Source organism: Scomber scombrus, chromosome 8 (genome assembly GCF_963691925.1).
Source record: "Scomber scombrus chromosome 8, fScoSco1.1, whole genome shotgun sequence".
NCBI classification, from domain to species: Eukaryota; Metazoa; Chordata; class Actinopteri; order Scombriformes; family Scombridae; genus Scomber; species Scomber scombrus.
Window position 1 is genome coordinate 7,103,320 of NC_084977.1, and position 24,119 is coordinate 7,127,438.

Here is a 24,119-nt window from a genome sequence, read left to right on the forward strand (position 1 = left end):
TTGTTAGTGTTGTCTGGAGAGATGACATGAGCAGGGTTGTTGAGCTCTTTAGTGCCTCTAAGGACAGAGGTTGTGACTCTGTGACATAAGACGTAAGAGTTCATGTATACATAATTTAACTGTGGAGTCATACATGTGTTCAGGATTAATATATAACTTGAATAGAGTCTAATGGGAGAGGAGGTCTTTGGTTGGTTCCTACCGTAGTATCTGAAACCCTTCCATGGACTCGTTTTGGGTCAGGTCCAAACTGTAATGTGTCTTATCGGGTCAGGAGGGGGTTGTTTTAGTGCAGTGGTTTTGTCAATTTGCCCTTTTTCATCAAACAGTTCCCAGATATATGGAACCAAAACAACTAAACTCATTAGAACTCATATGAATCTCATCTGAAGGTGGATCCAAAAGGGTTATGCAATTGAGATTGAGAGTTTAATGGTTATTTATTTCTGCTTTAGCCATTAAAACTATTAGCAAATATAAAGTTTTATGTTTCTTATTTACTCGCTTTATTCCCTCAGCAGTACCTCTCTCTTATTCACTTCTTCTCCTTCTCTTCACCCGGCTCACTCATGCTGTCATCTAATTCGAGAACACACTCGCTCTTTATCTCAGCGGTTTTTTAAAGAGTCATGAAGCGGTCAACATGACATTGCTTTTAATATTAAGAAACAAAACAAAACGTTCAAACCATTTCCTTATAATCATACTAGTAACACCCGACGCCCATCAGTGACGTTCAGCCCGGCAAACTTTGCCCCATAGGTTCCTGAACCATCGGAAAGTACAACCCCAGAGCAGGAACTTTCTTCTGCACCTGAAACTATTGAACAAGAACTAAAGCTGCATTTCAACCGCAGGAACTTTCCCTGGGGTCTAAGAACCTTTTAAGGTTTCTCTACCTGCATTCACACTGGAGGAACCAGGGTCTAAATTAAGTTCCAGGGAGATTATTTTACCTCCCAAAAGAATCCCTGCTCAGTGGGGTTTACTTTCCAAAAGTACTGAAACTGTTGGGGAGGGATTCTAAGGGATGGCTGTCACTGATTGGTCAAACACACATTGCAGGTCTGCAGACCGCTTCATTCATCAAACAAGGAAGTACTCTTGTATCAATTTAAGACAAGGGGAGGACATTTCTCTTTGTTAAAGTAAAAAGTAAAGTCACACTTTGTTGGCTTCCTGACTCATTTTAAAAAAGAGCAAGAAAAAAAACAGAGTGAGAGTGCAAGAAAGCTTGGCACGAGCAACAGAGCGAGAGAGTGGCAGTGGTCGAGCAAGCTAGAGAGTGAATGAAGAGAGGGAACGGTGGTAGTGACAATGACTGCACAATTTCGTAGCTTTACAATACCATAGAAGGAAAAAACCAACTGTTTTAAATAACCATCAATCACTCGACAGATGTCAGATGACAGATACTCGCTGTACTTCTCCTTTTCATTCATTCATTATATCCAACTCATGCAGCAGTAAATACAAAGAACAACGGGACACATCTGTATCATTGTTTCCCCATGTGTGAGTACTGCATTTCAAGCCACACTGTAATTTTTAAATTACTCACAGGTCTAATTTGCATGATCTGCCTGGTTCCTCAGATGCAATGGAAACGCAAACAGGATTTAGGACTTTTAGTTCCAAGTTTAGTTCCTGAGCTTAGTTCCTGTGGTTTCAAAGTACCTGGAACTTTTGGTTGAGTTCTTCAAAAGGTTCTTGGTCCCCTTGGGAAAGTTCTTGCAGTGTAAAGTCCCTAAATATGTTTAAAACCTGCATGTATCTAAACAGAACTGATCTGGTCTGATTTATGCTGGCTGACATAATCATTGCAGGAGAAAAAGTATTATAATTATTCATAGCTCCGTTCGAATAGTGTCTGACTTTCCTCTGACTTTCCCTTTCAAATCAGGTCTCTTTTCTAAAAATTAGATTTATGCCCGTCGGGTTTGGGTAGATTTTCCATGGGTCTGTTTTGGATCAGGTCCATAACTTTGGACCTGTGAGGATCTCTAAATGAAGCTAACATGGTTTTGATTCAACTGTACGCACAGATACTTCTATTTTAAGTTACATGATTTTATTTGAGCAGAAATGTTAGTGTTTTGGTGGAATGCAGAAACAATGTAGCGATTGAGGTAGTTGTATTTATTTTTTCAAATCCTTACGAAGGAAATCCTCTCTGCAACATCTTTTTTTTCTTTAACAAGACAGCATTCTTCTTCGCAACACAGCATAGGAATACACATTTGGCCTATTTGATTCATACTGTATGAAACAGAGTACCATAGAAGAGGGCATCACGTTACTGTCACTCCTCTACATCAGCAGACAAATCGCAGCATTGCACACATTGGTCTGTTTGTATTTTTTTATCAGTGTCAAATAGCCTGATGTCAGTGTAATAAGTTGTCATGTCCATATAAAACAGATGGGCATTATTGAAGTTTGCTGACAGTTTAGCTGAAGCAGAGTGCTTGAAATGCTGCTGAGATGGATCCTTCCGCATGAGTGCCCTAAGGAGGCCTCACTTCACACTGTGCCAGTCAAGCCATGCCGTGACACTCCCATCTCTCAACAGGAAGAGCATTGCGGATGGCACTCGCTGTCACAACATGGCAGAATGATAGGCCCTCGCTGCTCGCTCCCAAGACTCCCACTGATCATGGCGTCTGTTGAACGATTGGAGGGAATGCAGAATCTAGACTGGGAGTATGATAGGGTTGGTGACCTTTCATCTTCTGCCCCTTTGCCCCATGAGGCTTTAACTCTGGAGGCATCTCAAGGGACGGTCTCACATTTCAATTCTTCAGTCCTTCAGAGCGCTCATCATGCCTTGCCTTCCACCTTAACTCTGTTTATCTGCATATAAGGGGTACAGAACTGAATCTATGTAAAGATTAACATGGAGAATCTTTGCGCATACTTCATATCAGATACAATCATGTGCCAAACTGTGTCGAAATGTAAGATGCATGGAGTACGAATGCCATTTGATTCCATCACCGAGGGCACAAACAAAACTCCCTATTGGGAATAGAGTGAATGGATCAAAGGCAAAAGACTATTCAGTGTTATTTAGTACACTTGGCAACACTGTAGATGGTTGAAATAGTGAATGATACCTGACACAGTATATTTAAAAGAAGAGATAAAGTTAATGAATAGTCAGTTAATTAACTTACAGGAATAGTTTGATATTTTGGAAAAATACATTTATAAGATTTCTTGCCAGGAGATGAAAAGATTAATGCCACTCTCATACTGTATCTGTCATTTCAATATGAATCTACAGCTAGCTGATTAGCTTAGCTTAGCATAAAAACTGGAAGGAGGGGGAAACAGCTAGACTCCTGGAAGGCACTGTGATTTTATTTACCTCCGTACAGAGCCAGGCTAGATGTAAACCCCTTGTTTACAGCCTTTTTCTTATGCTAAGCTAACAAGCTGCTAGCTTGATATTTAACAGAGAGATATCAGAGTGGTATGATAATCTAACCCTCAGAAAGAAAGTGAAGCCTATTTTCAGAAACATCAAACTTTTCCCTTAAATGAGTAAAGGCAGCAGTTGTGTGTAGCCTTGTTTCTGTGACTTCTCATTGAGAGTTTCTTTCATCCGTCTTTCTGAAAAAGTTATTCTATCAAAAGCTACTTTAGCAACCATAAGTGACCATGAGTTTTAACCCATTATGATATTGTCGAAATGTTATTCTTTAGAATGTACCACCCTTTAAGTCTTTTTTCTTTTTTTTCTAGTAAATTCCCATTCTTACAAATGTAAATTTGATTTTGAATGAGGCTTTCTTAAAGCAAGAGAAACAGAACTGAAAGTTTTGGTTTCACTCTTACTTCATATTGATAGCACTGTGGAGGTGATATTTTCCTGATCTGTTAACCAGCCGTGAAGATCTGTGCTACAACATATTTATTGTATAGTAGTGTGTCTTTGTAGTTATATTTAAAGGCAGCAATCTGAAATATTCAGAAACCACTTAAATCCATTCACTCATTCACTGACTCACCTGTTCTATTTGATTCTTGTGTCCGTTTGGTAGCATTGTGGTCTCTTCACTATGCCCTTGTTGTTTGCGTACCACGTTGTCAGCTACCACTCTTCTTTGGAAAGCAACTTTAACCAAAAACAAATGTAAAGCTGCCAATATAACGTCCAAGTTGTGAGGTAAAATGTTATGTTTTTCTCTTCAGTTAGCCGAGGAATGTTGGCTTCAATTGTTTCCACCTTCTGTTGCTCTCACAGGCATGACAGTGGTATGCAAGGCAGCCTCTTTTATTTCTTGTAAAGGGTCAAGGCCGTGGCCGGCTACTTTTTGAAATGGATATTTGAGTCTTTACGGCTGTGCCTATGTGACTGCGAGACCGTGTGTTTCTGCATTTTATCTCCAACGGCTGACATCAAGCTGACACTTTAGCAAAGTAATTACATGACTTGATGGTGTTTAACTTCCCCCCCCCCGTGTTTGTTTTATGTGCTGCTATTCTCTTTGATTGCTTTGTTGCTGCACGGAGCAGAGATGTTGCCACAGTGCCGGTGGCGCCCGTTGACCTTAAGGTCAATCTGGCAGCAGGTTCTGAGTTTTGACAGGGGCAGCCAACTGTGGAGAGAGGAGCATGCCTTCAGGCGTTCAATGTGTTCCGTCAATGTTCGTTAGTCAAATAAACTGCATAGTATCACCCCTTTGTCTTTTATTAACAGGGTGAGCCAATGACACATTTAGTTTGAGCCAGGAAGCTGTGACAGTCAATGTAACCTGCCTCTTTACATCATAAAGTCCTAGTAACAATGCTAAAAGGCTTACCATCAACTGCTGTCATTGCATATTATCCCTCTTCTCAATAACAGGCAAGCTTAGAGTACACACACACACACACACACACACACACACACACACACACACACACACACACACACACACACACACACACACACACACACTCACACTTCTGAGAGAACAGTTACAGTCACTCGTCTCTGGGATTGATGACATCGACATACTGTAAGCGATGGACGTTTTCAACTATGCCGTATTTCACCTCCAGAAGCAGGAGGGGTCACAAGTGCATGAGGGGGGCTCATTACAGGGATGAGTCAGGATGTGTTGCTGAGACTGGACTGTACAGTACTGCAGGAGGTGAATGAAACAATTAGTTTCTGCTGTGTGAGAAGTACAAAACACACACTTCCCAGTTTTTATAAAGATAGCCTGCAGAAGTGCCACGATCGCTGACTCTCGGGGACTGTCTTTTTTTTTTTTTTTTTTTCTCACACAGTTGCCCAGAAAATGATATTTTAGTTGCATCAGTAAGTAATACGCCCTACTTTGTATGATGTTGTTACATCATGCTAGAAATATTACATACTTTTCCTCTGAAACCCAGTTTTTTTTTTGGGTGGGGATTACGTAAGTGAATTTTGAAGCACAGACTTAAATGTTGCTACATCGTTTTCAGGTTGTCTTGGTGGTTAAACCAAAGAGTGCGCAGAACATGGACTGTGTGTGTGAATATATATATGACTGTACGGCTGTGCTACCTACCTGCCCTGTGGAGAGATAAAATGGAAAACGGAAAACTTCAATCAAGTGAAGTGAAAAGTGAATATTTTTATTTTTGTGGAATTGGCATTAAAATTGGTGTAAAGTGAGTTTTTTAAAGCAGCGTGACATAATGTAACATTATGACTTCTGCACATCTCACTCAGTCATCATGATGGCAACATTGTAATCATATAATCATATTAAATTTTGAGCAGTATTACCAATGATATTCCACATTTTTAGCTTTTGCTGTGTTGCCGATTACCTATTAGTTGAAATATCTGTGTCAAATCAGTGTGTAAAATGGGTATAAAAAATGATCCATTCTCAAACATTAGAACCCAGTGATCTAATATTGTAGCTGCGGTATTATTAAGGGAAACTATTCGGAGAATTGGAAACCGATTTTGTGGAAATGTTGACTTTTTATCTCGGCTTCAAAACCCATGTGAGTTTTATTCCACAGCAGTGCCTGTAATCCTGAATCAAAACTGTTCCCACATCCTCAGATAATACGTGTGTGTGATTGTGTGTGATTGTGTGTGTGTGTGTGTGTGTGTGTGTGTGTGTGTGTGTGTGTGTGTGTGTGTGTGTGTGTGTGTGTGTGTGTGTGTGTATTTGATTTTCTATTCTTTCACATTCTCACTCTCATGTGTAAAGTTTTAAGAGTTACTTTGTGAATATTTCCATGTTTGCAAATCTTCACAGTAATATCATAAATGCAAGAATGACTGTCATTCACTCAGCGGCTTCGCTTGTGAGAGCTGTTCCTGTAAATACAGCCAGCGCAGCAACGACTATTAACAGTTGCTATATTATTATAAAAAAGGCATATTAATTTAGACATTATCTTCCTTCATTTGTAATAGTCAGCCTTTTATATCATTAATGCTTTACAGGCTGAATTTTTGAACAGTAACACGATGCATCTCAACGTTATGACTGAGCATTTTATAATATGACTACTGTCTAACATACAGAAAGCACAATTTCTCAATATAACTAATAGCAGTGCTACCAGTAACAGTAACAGTGGTAGTATTTCAGGACAAATGTGACACAGTTCAGCCATGAAACATTTATTCTAATTTGTACGGCATGGGTGGAAACATTTTCAAAGTATCCACTTAGGGTTGTCATGCAGCTATCACTTGAAGGAGCTAAAAAGAATCAGACACGCAGATATAAGATATGCACAGTGAAAAGTTCCCAATATGTGTATAACACACTTCATCTGCAAATGAAAAGATAGTTGAAAAACAGCTAGAGGTCTCGCCACGTTCCAGAGAGACATTGTTTAATCATATTTAATGTGCCTTATCTTGAACTATTTTAAGAAGAGAATTGATACCCTCAATTTCATGACTGCATTGAGATTGTTAAATGTGACTATTGAGCCTGATTGTGCAGAGACAAGATGATTCAAAGCGGAGGGGAGATTAGTGAATGCTTCAGCGTCGACAGGGGATTCGTCCACGGTCATAGCGTAAGTGCTGAATTGGACAGATGCAAATGGACAAGTGGAGCCCAAGCAGTGACGAGCATCCACTTTGTATAAGTGGCAGGAAGAAAAAAAAGTTAAAGAGAGAAAAATATCCAAGGTCTTAGATGAGTCTGAAAAGATGCAGAACTTCTCCCTCTTTAGGGGTTTTCCCAAAGCTTGCTTAAAAAAAAAAAAAAAATCCCCCACCCTTGTGGTTTGAAATGCGAAGTTAACAGTTTTACTCAGCCCCCCAAGGCTTGTATAGTCTCTCCTAATCTTTTTTAATGTGTCAAAAGGCTTTCTTGAGAGTCTCTGTGAAATTTCACACTTAAGTTGTTTGCGAAGTCAGTCTGAATTACAGTGTAGGGTGAGGGTTAACTTTTCTGAAGGGGTTAGGGAAAACTTTTTTGAAAATGCGTGTGTTGTGTGTTTGTGTGTGGGGGGTTGCGATAGGGACAGCAGCACAGTATGCATTAAAACTGACGCTGTGCGTTACAGTAGGTCAGACTTCTACATTTCAAACTGTGCCTGAAGTAATGCAGGTCAGACTATACACATAGACCACAATCTAATTTTAGATGTGCAAGTAAACAAACCTTATTATTATAAAGATTATAAAATAAAGATTTCACCAAAATGAACATTACTGCTAAGCACTGTGTATGTAAAATTTGAACACACTCATAAATTGTAAAAATAAGTGTTGATCATGTCGTTTTATCATTTTACAAATTTGTGTTGTCCAAATTAATGATTCCAAGAAGACGTGCCAACTAGACTGAGAGTTTAAGGCCATGCTAGCAGAGGCTTTGCTCAAGCACGGTGGTGCTTTGTGGTAAATGCTAACATTAGTGTTCTTACATGGTTAAAATGAGCAGGTTATATCTACCGTGTTAGTTAAGCCTGTTAGCTCATTTGTTCATTAGCATTACACACAAAGTACAGCTGAGACTGATGGAAATAGCATTTGTTATGTAGGTATTTGATCAGAAACTAAAGTATTATGATGATGTTGATAGGGGAAAAGTTAGGGGATCACCAACATGACTACAAATGATCTCACCGGATGTAATGCATCAGTAGTTGTACTTTTTATTTAATTTTTTTAGGTAAGAAGTCTTTGTATGGGACAGTAGGAAAAACGTTTTAAATTTTAAACCTTAATTTTTATTTCAATTTAATTATCATCCAGCCCTAGTTAAAATATTAAATATTAACACACAAATTGCATACAGTTAATAATGCTTCTAAATAAATGTTTCAACTATCAAAAAACACAAAGTAAAAATATGTACATCTGATTTAGCAGCGTAACAAAGGTGGGTTACATGAGGTAAGATCGTCTTGTTCCACCTAATTGAGACAACAGTAACTGACCCTCTCTACTTATATGTGTTACAGTGTTAACCGATGCAGGAAGAGATGACTTCAAACTTCAGACTTCAAACTGAATTGCAGAATAAAAGCTCCCTAGCAGCAGCGAGTGACATTACCTTTACATTTTCTGTGTCCAACCATCTCTTTACTCAGCTATCATGATGTTATCTTCAACCAGCCTTATTAACACTGACAGGTCAAGCCAATGCAGCTTGGACAGCCTTAAAAATCTAGTGTGGTTATTAAGAAAATCTATTCCACTATGCAGACACTTTTTTCTTTTCTTCAGATTTTACGCATTTGATTAGTTTCATCACCCTCGGAAAGGGGTGAAACCATTCTTTTAATGTAATTTGTAGAAAATGTACCATGACAGTGTAATTATTTTGAGGGGACCAATTTGCATTTCCAGTGCTCTGCTAACTAAATGCTACTGTAGGTTCTAAGGCCTTAAAGATAAATTAATAATCTAGAGTATTTAAAACCCATGAAACATTTAAATTAAGTAATTTCACTTCCTAAAGGGCATAGTGGGGATTTTCCATACATATGCAGACAGACAGATTTTTTAAATAAACATCAGTGCTAATCAGTGAGACAGAAATCAGAGTGAGGGCAGAAAATATTTTCTGGGCTTTTAATGGTTCCTTAGGGGCTCCCCTCTGACTTAGATTAGATGGGATTTAGACAAAGTTGATGCTTGCATCTCTTATACCAAAACTTACTTTTTTTAAAATATCAGTACATTATTATGATTACAGACTTAAATATCCTGTAACTTTTTCATTGATAGAATTACAGCATAAGCATTTTTTATTCAATTTAAGCAGGGAATTAAAAGGAAATGTAGCAGTGCAGCAAAACATAGCCATTTGTGACATTACTTGTCACAAAACCGACTGTGATCATCTGTTAGGGGAAATCGATTGGAATTATTGCTCTGCCCCAATTTAGAAGACATCTCATCAAACCAAGTTGCAATGTGTCTAAAAACTACAAGTGTTCATTTTGGTTCCCCTAGTGCTGCAAAATTAGTAATTGACTCTGATTTTTGGCTTCAGGCGATAACCTAATAAGGCCAACCAAGGTTAATGATAGACCCTTTTTAGACTGGCTGAACGTCTGACACCGATATGTAGTGGTAGTGAAAAACAATTATTACTTACATGAGAGAAACTCAGGGCAGAAGCCTCTGACATCTGAGCGAAACGTGTTATTCTGCGTGTTATTCAGATGCTTTATTTCTATGCGGCCTGGCCCGTGCTTCAAACGTAGCCATTGGATGTTAGATTAAAACACCACAGTAGCTCAGACAGTGAGAATCCCAGCAGTGGGTTCTGTTGCTGCTTTACAGCCGTCTCTTCCCAGGAACACCAGCGCCACAAATCTTAGTGATTTAACATCTTTCCCGTCCAAGCAGCTGGAGTCAGCACAAGTGTCATGTGCCATTGCCAGTCTGCTGTCATGGCGCCCCCCCCGCAAAACAATTTATCCCTTCCCCTCCTGCTTTATTAGCCATAGATTATGGGTGGTCGTGGACAATGTAGAGCCTCTGCTGTCGAGGTAGCCTTGTAATTGACTCTAGGGAGGCAAGGTGTATGATCGTTTGAGCGTAAACTACACTATCAGTAAAAAGCCGTTGGATACAAATGTTGTATTTCCACCATTCAGCAGGATTTCCTTCATCAAAGTGTTCAGTTCCTGTTACTGTTCCTTGTAATTCAATACCCAGTGTCAGCCCATACAGTTCAATATGACAGTTTGTTTATTAGGCTCTGAATCCTGGTTTATTTTGTCGTTTTTCAGAACTCTGGATCCTCTGCAGTCCCCTCTCCAAACACTCCAGTGACTGGTTACAAGCGTATGGTCATTCCAACTCAGCCCCCTCTGACCGCCACCAAGAAGTCTACGCCCAAACCTCAGGGTCCTGGAGGAGTCTCGTCTATCCCCCCTTCCTCTGTCAGCCCGGTGGCCAAACCTCAAAGCCACATGGCTCCTCAGCCTGTTGCAGCCTCCTACGCTACAGCCTCAACCCCAAGCCAGCCCACCTTCAATGTCCAGGTGAGATCGGCTCAGCCCGGCCCCCAGCATCAAGCCCCAGTCGGGCAACATTTTGGCCAGCATCCGATCCGCAGCCCTGCACAGGTGCAGTACATGCCAGCGCAGCCCAAAGGCCCCGACTTCGCCTATGGACCACCACAGCCTGGCTTTTCATCGATGGCTCCGGGTGTATATCAGGAGCATCCAGGAGTAGGCGCCAGGAGAGCTGAGGCAGCCCCTGCCCAAGCATACCAACCTCCGGGCCCCAAGAAGACCTACATCACAGATGTACCACAAAGCTTGGCCCCCTACATTGCTGGACCAGCTGTTCCACCAAAGGTAAGAATGATTTTAGTCACGAATCACATTAAATCAAACAGTTTCTACAATTCTTATCACCGGTACAGTTGGAAAATGGCATATTTATGATAGTTTATAGTAATTCATCTATACAACATACTAAATGAGGCTGAGGCAACAATCAGTCCCTCCATCCTCCATCTGTCCATCCTTTTCATCATTTTATGTCACTTTTCATGGTTTTATGGCAGTAGGCTGAGCAGAACAGCTCAGACATCCATTTCCCTAGCCACCTTTCCCAGCTCCTCCTCTAGAATCCCGAGGCGTTCCCAGGCCAGCTGGGATATATAATCCCTCCAGCGTGTTCTAGGTTTGCCCTGGGGCTTCCTCCCAGTTAGATATCCCTGGAATACTTCCATAGGGAGTCTGGTAGGCATTCCCATTGGATGCTTGAACCACCTCAACTGGCTCTTGTCAAAAAATGAAAGCATAGCAGGCCTTCTTCAAACCTCTGTGGGATATTTGAGTTCCTCTGCCTATCTCAAAGGGGGTGCCTAGACACTCTGTGACAAAAAAACTAATTTTTAGCCACTTTTATTTGAAATCCTGTCCTTTCATTCGGCACCCACATTCTAAGATTATAGTTGAGGGTTTGAACGTGTTGAATCAAAAAGTAAATTTCAGCCTTAGCTCCTCCCTTATTATTAATCTGTGGTGAAACATCTGCCTGACTGAGATCACCTCATCATTCCGCCTGTTTTAAGCAACTCCAACATCTCAGATGAGGTGCTGACCTTCATCTATTGCCACTACGAGTTCATAGCATAGGCCGCAAACACGGCGCCTTTCTGCGAAATTCAGAAAATCACAGACACAACTTTACTTGATGAAAGTTTGTATGATATACAAACTGTTCTCACTTACTATAACTTCAAATGTTGATGTTTAACTGAATTACAGTTACACTACAGTGTTGAAAGCGAGCTAATTTTAGGTATGTCCCAACCCAGCAGCGGGGAAAGTGGTGCTGTGGTTCTCATCTGGTAGCATCTCTCCAGTCATCATATATACTATTTAATGAATCTGTTTGTGTGTGTGTGTGTGTATGTGTGTGTTTTGAGTGGGTGGAGAAATGTGCAAGTGTTTGTGTGTACAAGACTGTGTGTACATCAGTGCGGTGTGTGTGTGTGTGTGTGTGTGTGTGTGTGTGTGTGTGTGTGTGTGTGTGTGTGCGTGTGTGTGTGTGTGTGTGTGTGTGTGTGTGTGTGTGTGTGTGAGTGTGCAGTATGCATTTGTGCAACATCAGATGTGAATGCAGTGGGGAGCTGCTTGCCATCTTTCATCGAAATGCTCAGAATAAACAGTTGTTTTAACCTTTATGAATATTTGAAAGATTTTTTCTGTGGGGAGTTTACACCATCTGATTTCATTTGTCTCATAAAAGGCAGCTTATGTCCAACAGTATATATCTAACCACTATGGTATGTACAGAAAACCTAAGTTTATTTTTCATTTAACTATGTACAGGTTACATATTTACAGGTCTAAAGATAAAAACATAATTTCTCTTTAAATTAAACTAATTAGGCAGAGTTTTTCCTCATTTTTCTATCTGTTGTAAACCAGGATGATCAATAGTTACTATATTGACATTTCTGATTTAATAGTTAATTGTAGGGGTGCAACTAATTATTATTTTTATTATCCATTAATCTGTTGAGAATTTTCTTGATTAATCAATAAAATGTAATAAAATTTAAATAATGGCCTACTCTATTTCCTGAGGTTCAAGGCGAGGTCATCAAATTGATTGCATGCCTGTCCAACACTTTAAAAATCTAAAGATACGCAATTTACATAACATATCACATGACACAGGAAATCAGCAAACCCTCTCAATGTTAAAGCTGTAACCAGGGAATGTTTGGCACAGGTATGCTTGCATAATGAGTCAGATGATTAATTGGCTATCACAGTAGTTGCACATTATTTTTCTGTTTATCGGCTAATAAACAAATCAGCTAATTGTTTCAGCTCTAGTTAATTCTCTAACTGTGTCATAGATGTACCATTCTGTCTAACAAAATATATGACGGTGTTAAAAAGCACTACATTTAATCTTTGCAAAAGCACTTTACGACTGTTTTAGGGCGGGCCGCAAGCCTTCAAAAGCTCGGCAAGATGTTGGATCCAGCAACAGACCTTTTTATAGTACTGTACATGTCTGAGAAGAATTACAAAATACTGTCATCCCTTAGAACAGAGAAGCCTATGCCACAGAGACAGCTATTCTAATCTCAATTCATCCAGCCGCCGACAATCTCTGGAAAGTGCAAGGCCCATGAGTTTTCTTTAATTCAAGGATTTTATGCTGGTTCAAAATACAAACTGGGCCTCCTAGCCTCTGGGAATAGCTCATCAAGGACTGCACTTTACTAAATACAAATTAGCTTCAACATTGTAGCAAGTATCTTAAAAATAAGTCTAATTATATTTGTTCAAAACAAAAGTCTACATTTTGCTTGAAAAGCTTGCTTTGGTCCCAGTATGATGCATTATTAAAAAACAAAAGGTGGCGTTTAATAGATTTGTGAGGATCCCTTTGATTTCAGATAAAAGCAAATCACTAATTTCCCAGATATTGCATGCACACTATATATATCTGTATATATCTATATATAGATATATATATATATTTGTCTTTCTTTCCCAAGGATATATGGTAGCAGGATAATGGGCTGTGTGCCCTCCCTCTTGCTTTCTTTCAAGGGAAGTTTCCCAGTATGCTTTGAAACATAATGGGAAACTTAATTCTCCATATGCACATCTATTTGATGTGCTGTAAATAGCTCTGTGGTGTCAGACATCATGTTTGACCTGACCCTCCCTTAAAACTTTTGTATCGAAATCTCCGCTCTAATCTGCGTTTTTGTTTATTTGTGTATAGTATAGCACTAATGCTAAAATAGAGCAGAGACGCTATAAAAGCCAGATTATAATGAAAGCGAAATCTGTCAACTTTGCCTTTTATCATCATCACTCTGCTTGACCCAGTGTCGTGACATGTTCATAACCTTTTACAAATGGTATAAAATCTACTTAAAAGAAGAGGGTTATGCCTCTTTTAATCTGTTGTGTAAATAAACCAAAACATAGTCAATAATGGAACTATTTACATATTTGTCATAGTTATCAAAAATCTCCAGTCACTTGGAGTTGATGATGGTTTTATGTAATACCCGAGACTTTCTCAGTAGGGGGTCTGTGACTTTGATTGAGGACTTTATTACAGAGATCATTTCACATAATTGAGGGTATTCATAGAAGGTCAGTGTCATTAGAAGTCCAAGATGAACTCTATGGATGAAATTCTATGATCTAGACTTGTTCTGATTAGCTCGCCTGCTCTGCCCCCCCAAACCTAACCCATATCACCCCTGCCACCCAGCACCCAATCCCCAAACGTGTCCTTACTCACACGTAAAGAGAAGGTGCAAGAAGAGCTCTCTGCATCAATAGGCTTCAAGGATGCTTAATTACCCAAATCCACCAGTGTTTGATCTCTATTGTAGTCAAAAAAATTAACAGATTTCATGGCTGCCGGTTAACATACCAATTTCCACGAGTCTCCTCGTCTTTCCCAAAATTGGAGGAAAGCTAAGCTGGATGATGACTTGTGTTATGGCTGAGCTTGAGTGACGTTTGACAGGGGAGGATTATTTTGAACTACTCAATCCCTGCAGCCAGTTAAAGCCCCCTAGAAGGTCAATGATGGTTTCAACTGTCAAACATGTTTAAATATCTGACATTCCTCTGCCTTCCAGTCCTGGTCATTTTTGCCTTTTGACCCACACAAGAACATTTACATATGGTGCTATCAGATTGTGTTCAAAGCACACTTTTGTGTTTGTCATCTGGCATGAAACCTCATTAATCTTCAGAAAAATTGTGTTTGCAAAACTCAAACTAAAATCCCACCTCACGAAGAATACCGGAACACCTGTGAAAATGATTTATCTATTTTAATTTTAAGTTCAACTAGCAGGCATCATAAACACCAATTAACTCTTGCCAAGGATAATTAAAAAAGGTATCATGATGGAAACAGCAATATGCTTGTGAATATTTTGTGCAGATTAGCCAAAATCAACAAAATCTTGCTATTTGTGGCTCTGACCAAGATAACCATGAGAGGAATGACCTAATCCTGGTTAAATGTATCAAGTAAAGGTGCTACACCTGAGCAGAGGGAGTCAAAAATGACACAGAAATGACTTGCTTCTTTTTGACATTATTAGAAAAGGCACTCAGACTAGATAAGAGACAGTTAGTAATGCTAGTGTTGGAGCCAAAATGCTTCATTATAAGGATCTCCAACTTGGAGTCATTGAGCTGCAAGAAGTCTTTGGACATGCAGTTCTTGATAAGTCATAATACAGATCACATCAGTAATTTGATGCTTTATTGGGACATACAGTTGCTTATGATCCGCATAACAATGGAAGTAAATATTATGTCTGTGGAAAATATGCCCCAAAGGTGGCATGCACACGGAAAATTAAATGGAGACCCAGGATAGACCCCTGGTATACTCCACAACATTTTCTTAAAAAGAAAGATTTTGCTTTGACAGTAGTTATTTTTGTGTGTAGTAACTGGAATAGTTCTTACTCTGCAATGTCTGAACACTTACAATAAAAGGAGCTGTGCTTTCTTGTGCACGAGTATTACCTCCTTATTTTATTTATGCCTGGATAGATGATCAAGTATGGACACATCATCTCTCCTGGTGGTTGACCCTTGCTGCCCAAAATGTATGTACTATGTGCAGGCTTTAAAAAAGCAAAGTGACTGAGTGCTGGGTTACTAGCTTTGCTATACATTACCTGAGAGGATTCTTCTGGTGCAGGGTTACCCTGCGTAACTACAAAGTGAGAGCCCAAGGCTTCAACAAGATGAAGACATGTTATCTGCAGTCTTGTGATCTTTTCTCTGTGTGAAGATGCGCCTTAAAACAAATTGTGGTTTGTTCCACGCCAAACAAACAAAATAGTTATTCCAAACAATGTAATGATAGAGAAATAATCTCATATTTTTTATTGAAAATTGCTACATAGAAGTCTTTTTTTTTTTTTAAACATAGGTGCTTAGTACAGATCAGTGATTGATATAATATACATTCAATTTCATTTTCATGTCTTTCACAGCACCATCGCACCATTACATTAAAAGCTCATCCACATATATTTTTTTGTTTGTCTGTGCAAACTGTACAAGTAAACAATCAACAGAATTTCCCCCAGGCTACACGAAAAGGGAACAAATGTTCCTTTGGAATTTCTTTAAAGCTGCTTTCTATTTTTACCAAACCATAAAGAGTTAACTCCACCCTAGAAAAACAGCCTTAAATTCTCATCATGTACAGTACATCAACACATTTGTTTATTTGCTATTCAAATGTCACCTTGTTTAAAGGCCAAAATCATGAGTTCTATTTCTGTGTTGCAGTTTGTTCCAAATTAATGTACGGTGGAGCTTTCACAAAAATGACACCACTGAAATGAGCTTTTGTTTGTGTGTCAGTGTGCGTATGTGTGTTATTGCATGCTGCATCGATTTTGCTGAAAGGTATAAGTAAATGGAGCTAGAAATTTAATTAGAAGGTATTCCATGTAGTTTCTCAGACAGTGATATTGTCTTTACAGCACAATTAAAAACAGAATGAGTCACGATTGTGAAAAAGCACACCCACTCATATCTAAGTATTAATACTCCACTTACACCTGTGAGCTGCTCTGCCCTTTCAACAGTTACTTTCTTTCATCTCATACTGTTCAAGAAACCAGTGTTATACATAAAACCTCAAATAACAGTCACTTTACAATTTAGGATTCATTTCATTTTATTTGTGAACTGCTGGCTTGAGTGAAGCAAATATCTCTGCATTAATAACTCACATTAGCATAACACATAGCAAATATTGGCCTTGTATGTCATTGATCAGATTACCGTTTATGTTTTTATGTAGGAAATTAAACAGGATACATAACTTGTGCCGCCTTCAAATGCAACTGATCAGGTCACATTTCTGACATGGGAAGTTGAATACATTACATGCTTGGAGTTAAGGTACCCTGTGGAGTTTTCTGAAGTTTCTGTTTACATTTAGTCTAGCTCACCAACTCGCTGTGTGCACGCTTGAGGCCTGATGAACTTCTGTACTTGTTCAGCTTCCCGTAAAACGTCTACAAAGACGACTCATTCTGAAATGTTGAAACCTGCGCTGTTTCCAACCATGTTACCTAGATACCAGTCTTCTTTTTCTGTGCACTGGATGCATTACAGCCACATGCAGATCAGAGAATAGCAGAACATACTGTAACCAGACCCACAAAAAAACATTGTGCTATTGGTGGTAAAAACTGTACATGATGTCTTAAAGTCCTGTGAACATTGTCAATAAAACAGACATTTCCCATTTAGTTATAGTTTCATGCCAAAGTAGACAACAAAAGTTGTTACACAAATGTAAAAGTAACCTGCCAGGATTCCAACACTTTCAAAAAACATATTGTTATATTTTATATGTTATATTAGTGGTGCAGCATTTAAAAAAAAAAAAAAAACATTTTCCAAGTAGTGAATTCCACAGAAGTCAATTCCTCTTTTAAAAACAGCAAACAGGACACCACTTTCTGAACACATAAAAAAATTAATAATATATATGTCTCTAACTGAGAGCTGCAACAGGGATCGGGTGTGGATGTGCATGACAATTTGTTAGTGATGATTTGAAAATGGGTTATGATCTGAATGTTGGGTATCAAATTATCAGTAGTCAGTTGGGAGGAAATTTGGGGAGCTGTAACATAATCTGTAAGGTGTAAGACATTAGAGAGGGAGCCTAAAGTGCTGTTTATAACTCAGTATGAACATCATTTCATTATACGTTTACATGGAGGATTACAGGTAATAGAGTAAGGCCTAATGCATTGCAATTACTTAAATGAAAACACTGTTTTTAAAATCATGTAGGCAGTTACATATTGAGATCAAAAATAGAATTAACATCATTAGCCATGTAGACAACCTATCATTACAGAAAAAGCCACTCACCCTCCCTCCTCCGGTCAATTTGGAATATTAGATATATTAACACGTATCAGTTGTGTAGTGACCCATTGTATACCTTGTAATCATGTAGCACACGTTCTCGTCTGGTGTGTGAACTGCAGTATCATCATAAGTCATTATCAACACCAGGGCAGATCAGGCTATGTGACGGGGATCAGTTGGTTTACTCTTGCTTTGCACACGCACAAGTTGGTGTATATAATTACTGCTGTGCTTACCACCATGACGTTGAGTAACACGGTGTTTGGTGGTGGTCCACACATGATCTGGTCGCTGAATGCTTCTCAGACCAAAGGTCATTTCACAAGACCTTATCCTTGAGGTCAGTGATGGGAAAGTGGATCTCCTTAAGTTTCACTTTCTCAAGCCAACGCGTCAGAAAGCTTCCCTCCAGTGGTTGCTTCCAGGCTTAAAGCAGACTCCCTGGGCTGTAACAAATCTCAAATGCAAATATAGCTTCAAGCAACAACAAAAAGGAATTAAGCCCATTAAGGGTAACACGGGCATTAGAAGTGACTAATGGTCAAAGCTATGATCTTTTGTAATTAGCCTTGGCAAATGAGGAAATAATTTGTTCTTCTGATTAATTTATTGTTATTATATATATGGTCAAAAAGTCAGAGTGTGTATTAGTCATTAGAAGATGCAAAAGTCACTAGGATAGAGCAGATAGGACCTTATTTGGAGGGGATTAATAGAAAGATTTTTGTTGTAAAGCCAGTTTTAAGGCTGTTTTAATTAATAAAAGGATTACTAATACATTTAGATTTTTAATTATTCATTATCATTGATGAGAAGTACAGATTACACAATGTAGTTACTGTAGTTATAACAGCTAGAAAATAAAAGGTACACTTTTTTACCTGTAGTGCTATGAATATTAATGAGTAGACTCCTGTTTTGTTTTGTTTGTATTTCACGACACATGTTCTTGCCAATTGCTTTAGGCTATTCCACTGATATTTAGTGGCGATAATGTGCCACATTTAGTTACTATATAAACATCCAACTGAATTAACAATGAAGTAAAACAGATTTTTTCAGTGGAGGGAGGGGGACTTTAAATTTCACGCTTTTTTCAATTTAGAATATCTTATTGGCTTGAATCATATGTGCTGAATTATACCGTAGGCCTTTCTCCCAGTGGTCCCACAGAGTTGCAAAAGCACAGGTGCAGCAATTAACATTAATTAGGCTCTTCCAGTATCAAGACTATTACATATGCTCGCTGGTATGGTTTCCTGAGACAGCTAAATGACACAACTTCCCTGCTATAACAAGTCAAAATATCTGCTGTGTGAAACATTTTCTAATGTTATTATTTCATATTTATTCCTCTCGTTAATAGTAGAATAATAAGTCCTCGACACAGACTTCCACAAAATAGTCGCTAGTCTTCCACTAACGTCCACTTTATGATGGAAAAAACTTGCTGCCATCCAGGCAGAATTGTCTGAACCTCAGTATTTCAGCATTTCCTCTCAGTGTTACAATGTTTTAAAATGTGTGAGTAGTTTCTGGAGAGCATCCATCATAATGCTAGTATGTTGTTCCTCTACCTCTCTGGAGTGGCATATGAGGCCGATATAAAGAGATTCCAATAACTTATTTAAATCCTTACTAATGCATAGGTCCATTTTCAGTTGTTTGGTGTCATTTAACAGACTTTGCACTTCACTTAACAATGTTTAACCGCACAGCTGGGCTTAAAAAAGCAGGTATTTCTCCTAGGTAACAGCAGAAGAATTAGAAGAATTCCCAGAATTCTTTATTTAACGTGAACTTGAGCAAATAAAATAAAATAAACCAAATCTAAAGTTTCAATATGTAGAGCTAAACCCAAACAATATCTTATAAATTTAACTGATTTAACCTGAAATGAAGACTAGGTCAGAACTCATTTTTTGCACATTAACTCGTTCGGTCTCACTGAGAAAAAGAAAGGGTTGATTGGCCAGTTCATTTGGTCAGTGGTAACCCTCCGTAGATCAGAAGTGTTTGTCACGTAATTGCTCATAAATAATAGGCCCTGCCACCCTCCTCTCCTGTGGCCCCTCTGAGACGAACACCACGGCTGGTAAATAACTGCCTGAATCGATACCTGTCATTGCTGTTCAGTGAGCCCTGGCAGTCTAAAATGTCTGAGCAGTTGGTTTATTTTCTTGTTTTCAAGCCTCTCCTCACCAGCTTCAAATGAAGACATGCAGATGTATGCTGCAGTACTGAGATTATTCTGCTGCTTTAGTCTGGTTAGTTTATGGTACTGTGACATGCTGGGTGACAGCTGGATAGATCGCCTCCTGAATGCCCCACATTCACTTTAACAACTTCATTGAGACAGTACCTGTATTTCAGCAGTATAGTTAACATATTTGAATCCATTGATTTTCGAATATGTGTTTGGTAGTGTATAGAAAAAGCTCAAGAGTTATGTGAGGATTAATTAAAGAAGTTTACTTTGGTAATGAAAAAAACATTGAGTGACATCATTTGATTGTGCTAATGTATTGATCCAAGCATTTTTGCCCACTAAGTACAATTGATATAAAGGTACAGGCTTGTCTCTGATCAGTCAGAAACAAGGCAGCCATGTGCAGAAACAGTGGCCCCTGCTGGCTCTTTATGGACATGATCTCCTGTCAGTTTCAACACCTCTCTGCACACAAACAAGTTTTCTCTGTTTTTGGAGTGTTTTTTCTGGATTCCACTCAGCCCTCTTAACATCCTATTCTGTCCACAAAAGGACTCTTATCCGCCCATGGCTCCAAGTCCATGAAACGTGTGCACTTTCGAAACATTTTTTCTCATCAAGGAAGCGTCCCTCACTGGGTGAGGCTTTGAGAACAGTAGGCTCCAGCATTTTAGCGGTAGTGTCTGGTCAAGTGGTATCCTTCAGGGTGTCATTCACATAAACCATGTAGTTGTTTAGATGGGAAGGAGAATGATACATCATGGTTTGCTTTGCAGGCAAAATTACACAGGAGATCGACAACCCTGTGTATTACAAAAGGGAAGTGCAGGTTGCCAATACATTGATTTGAAGACATGACCTGTACAAATCTCTATTATGTCCACCGCGTATGTTTAAATATAGATCCATTCTACCACATGAGGAAACAGCAGGGAACCTCTTTGAGCTCTCACCCAAACCAGGGAAACCTGCATCCTGTGTAATATGGTGTTTGCTATAGTCACAGGTTTGTAATGGTACACAAAGAAATGCCAAATAAGTTTTATCTCCATCCCAACAATTTGTGCAGTCAATTGTTGTCGTCGTTGTTGTTGTTGTAGTTTTCAGATTGCTTGTGGCACCCCTCTCTACACTCAGATTTTCAAATATCTGTTTGCAGGGGGATGTGTCAGTTCCGAACAGATGACCTAGTTTTTACACACACACACACACACACACACACACAAACACACACACACACACACACACACACACACACACACACACACACACACACACACACACACACACACACACACACACACACAATCTTACAAACATTGAAAGGCCCCTCTACATACATTACATGTCTGCGAACACTCTGGAATTCATCCCTTTATATGAATTAAGTTTACACCGAAAGATTTGAATGGCTGTGGATAATGTCAATTATGGCATTGGTTAATTTTTAATTATCGTCGGCTGCTCTGTACACAGCTGCTCTACAGTTGACTGTTATTTTTTTTCTCAGCATTTAATTGGAGCTGAAACAGCATGACCTATTTTGTTTGGAGAGAATGTATACTTTATCTGCACCTCCTCAGAAGGTGGCCTTGAGCTTAATTTGCAGCGCTCGCGTTGGTTCTTCTCAAAGTGCAATGCATTACAGATTACTCATAACCTGTTTAACATCGCAAAGCAGCAAATTCATCAACTGGATTACATAAAGCCACGAACATGTGATTCCTTTTAGGTATTTAACACATTCCTAAATTAAACATGCAGCTGGCAGAGAAGAAAAAATGACAAAGCAACTTTCCCCACAAATATGATATTTTGTCCAGAAAAGCCACTTTGATTGAGAGTGGAATACCCGCCGCATACTTGTGCTGCTGTGAGTGGCATCTTGACATCATCACCTGTGTAATCAAAACAGCCGTCCTTTGAATTATCACGGGCAAAACTCTAAATTCCGTCTGCTCTGTCGTATGAATGAATCCCAGTAATGATGTGCTCTCAAAGGTTTCCACTAAAGAGCAGCGCTGTGTCACTGTGACACAAACAATCTCTTGGCTTTCAAAGCCACTTGAGAGAATGAATCACTGCGGTATGGAATCAAATAAAGCCGTCCACTATAAATTGATGGCTCTTAATACATACTTTTTTTTTTTTAATTTAAAAAAAAGCGTGTTTAACCCATATGTTTGGTTCTAGACACACGACATAGCCCCCCTCCTCAAAACACTCACAAACACACACACGCATGCACACACTAACTCACTGAAAGGATAGTGTGACTGATCCAGCAATCCTTTCATTGTTTTGGTGAAACAGAGTCGCCTAAGCTGCTGTAATCACTCATTTAGTGTTGCAATAACAAATGGTTTTTTTGGGGGTTTTTTTAGATATTCCAATCCAATAAAAAAAATTCAATCCCTCTTGAACCCTAACGAATTCGAACGGTCCATTTGCTGTTGTTGTTGTTGTCATTATTACTATTATTTTAATAAGCCCTTTCCCTTTCAAAGGCTCTGTGTCCATTTCAGATAATACCATTGTGAGTTCGAGAGACAAAAAAGCCAGGATGTCAGATTGTGAGCTGTTTAAAGCTGCTCTTTTTAAAAGCCCGTGTTAAAGCTTCAGCTCCATTGACACTAAAGAGCATTTGTATTGTAAAGTCCATCATCATTTAATCTGTGGATAAATATGTCTGCGAGTGATTATGTCTTTCTTCAGTTTGTGCTGATCGTGCGGGAAGTGTTAAGCTTTCGCAAAAGAGGAGACAATTGCTTTTTGGTTTAAGGTGCGATATTGAATTTAAGGGTGGGGGGGGGCTAAAACAAGAAGCAACACACTGCTGATAGATGACTGCAGGTTTAGAGACACAGATTAGTATTGTTGTAGCGGTTGTCTTTCATTGGGCTCTTTCTACAAGCGTTCATACTTTCCCCCCTTCTGGTTATCAGTTTCAGCTCAGTGGTTTGTGCAGTTGCTCTCAGTCTCATTGTCTTTGCACATTGCTTTTGAACTGTGCAAAAAAAAAAAAAAAGTAGTGGCCTAAATATGAGGATACAGCTCATGATTCCTCAAAAGTTGATTTAAAGTCGAACTGAAACTCTTTTCACTTTTGTTTTAGGAAATATTAAGTACAACAAAGCTGTGGCTGTTGTGCATATTTGTCAGTATTATAAAGGAGGATGTAGCAAATGTTGACCATATTTGTAGAAACGGTGTCTAAGCTTGAATTCTGTGGGTTAGCCTTTTCAATGACTGTGATGACTGACATTTCAGTACAATTGTCTCAAATGTCAGTAAACCACGACCAACCTCAACATTGCGATACAGCCCCCGTATATAACCCCCGTATATCCTATGAATCATGACGCGCAACCTGCTTTCCCCACATACTGTTGGTTATATACCATTTTTAATGATTTAATCCATCATTATGAGATTCAGCATTTGGAAGGATCCATCAAGCTGCCAAATTCGTGTTTCATTCGTGAACAAGAAGATCACAAGGACGGCTAGCTAGCTCATAGATTACCTAACTTTCTAATAGTCATCAACTCTTGTGCACTCGTTGTTTGTTCCACATTATGCAAAAGTGGGGTTCTAGCAACTGTTAGCTATTTCTGTTTTACGAAAACTCAAAGTGAGTGATAGTCCTGTAGCCTCAGCGTCAGTATGTAACTACTCAATTTAAATTACGACACCTAGTAACATAGGGAATGCTAAAATTATACATGGGATTAAGAAATGACTCAGCATCCGCCCACAGCTGGTTAACTGCCTGGGTGGCTATTGAAGAGATATAATAAACTATTTTTATCACCCGCCCACGGTGACGCACACTAATCAAATTACCAACACTGTCAGTCGGAACCAAAATGTAGGGGGCGCTATGACTCCCGAAAAATAAGGACATTTAAATTTCCACTCTTTAGTAAATTTAGTTTACCAAATAAGTGGACAAACAACAATTATCTAGATACTCACCTCTTAGTTAAATTAAATTATTAACTATTTGCATGTTCCTCAAGTTATTTTACATCATTATTGTGTCAAG

General features: G+C 39.0%; 1 protein-coding gene across 2 annotated transcripts in view; it reads left to right on the top strand.

Moving 5' to 3' along the window:
• Positions 1–24,119, top strand: part of lpp (LIM domain containing preferred translocation partner in lipoma) — a 136,655-nt gene that overhangs the window by 69,974 nt on the left and 42,562 nt on the right. For both annotated transcript variants that reach the window (XM_062424177.1, XM_062424178.1), the window contains one exon: positions 10,213–10,785. In XM_062424177.1, coding sequence (XP_062280161.1) covers positions 10,213–10,785 — 573 coding nt within the window. The remainder of the gene's footprint in view (positions 1–10,212; positions 10,786–24,119) is intronic.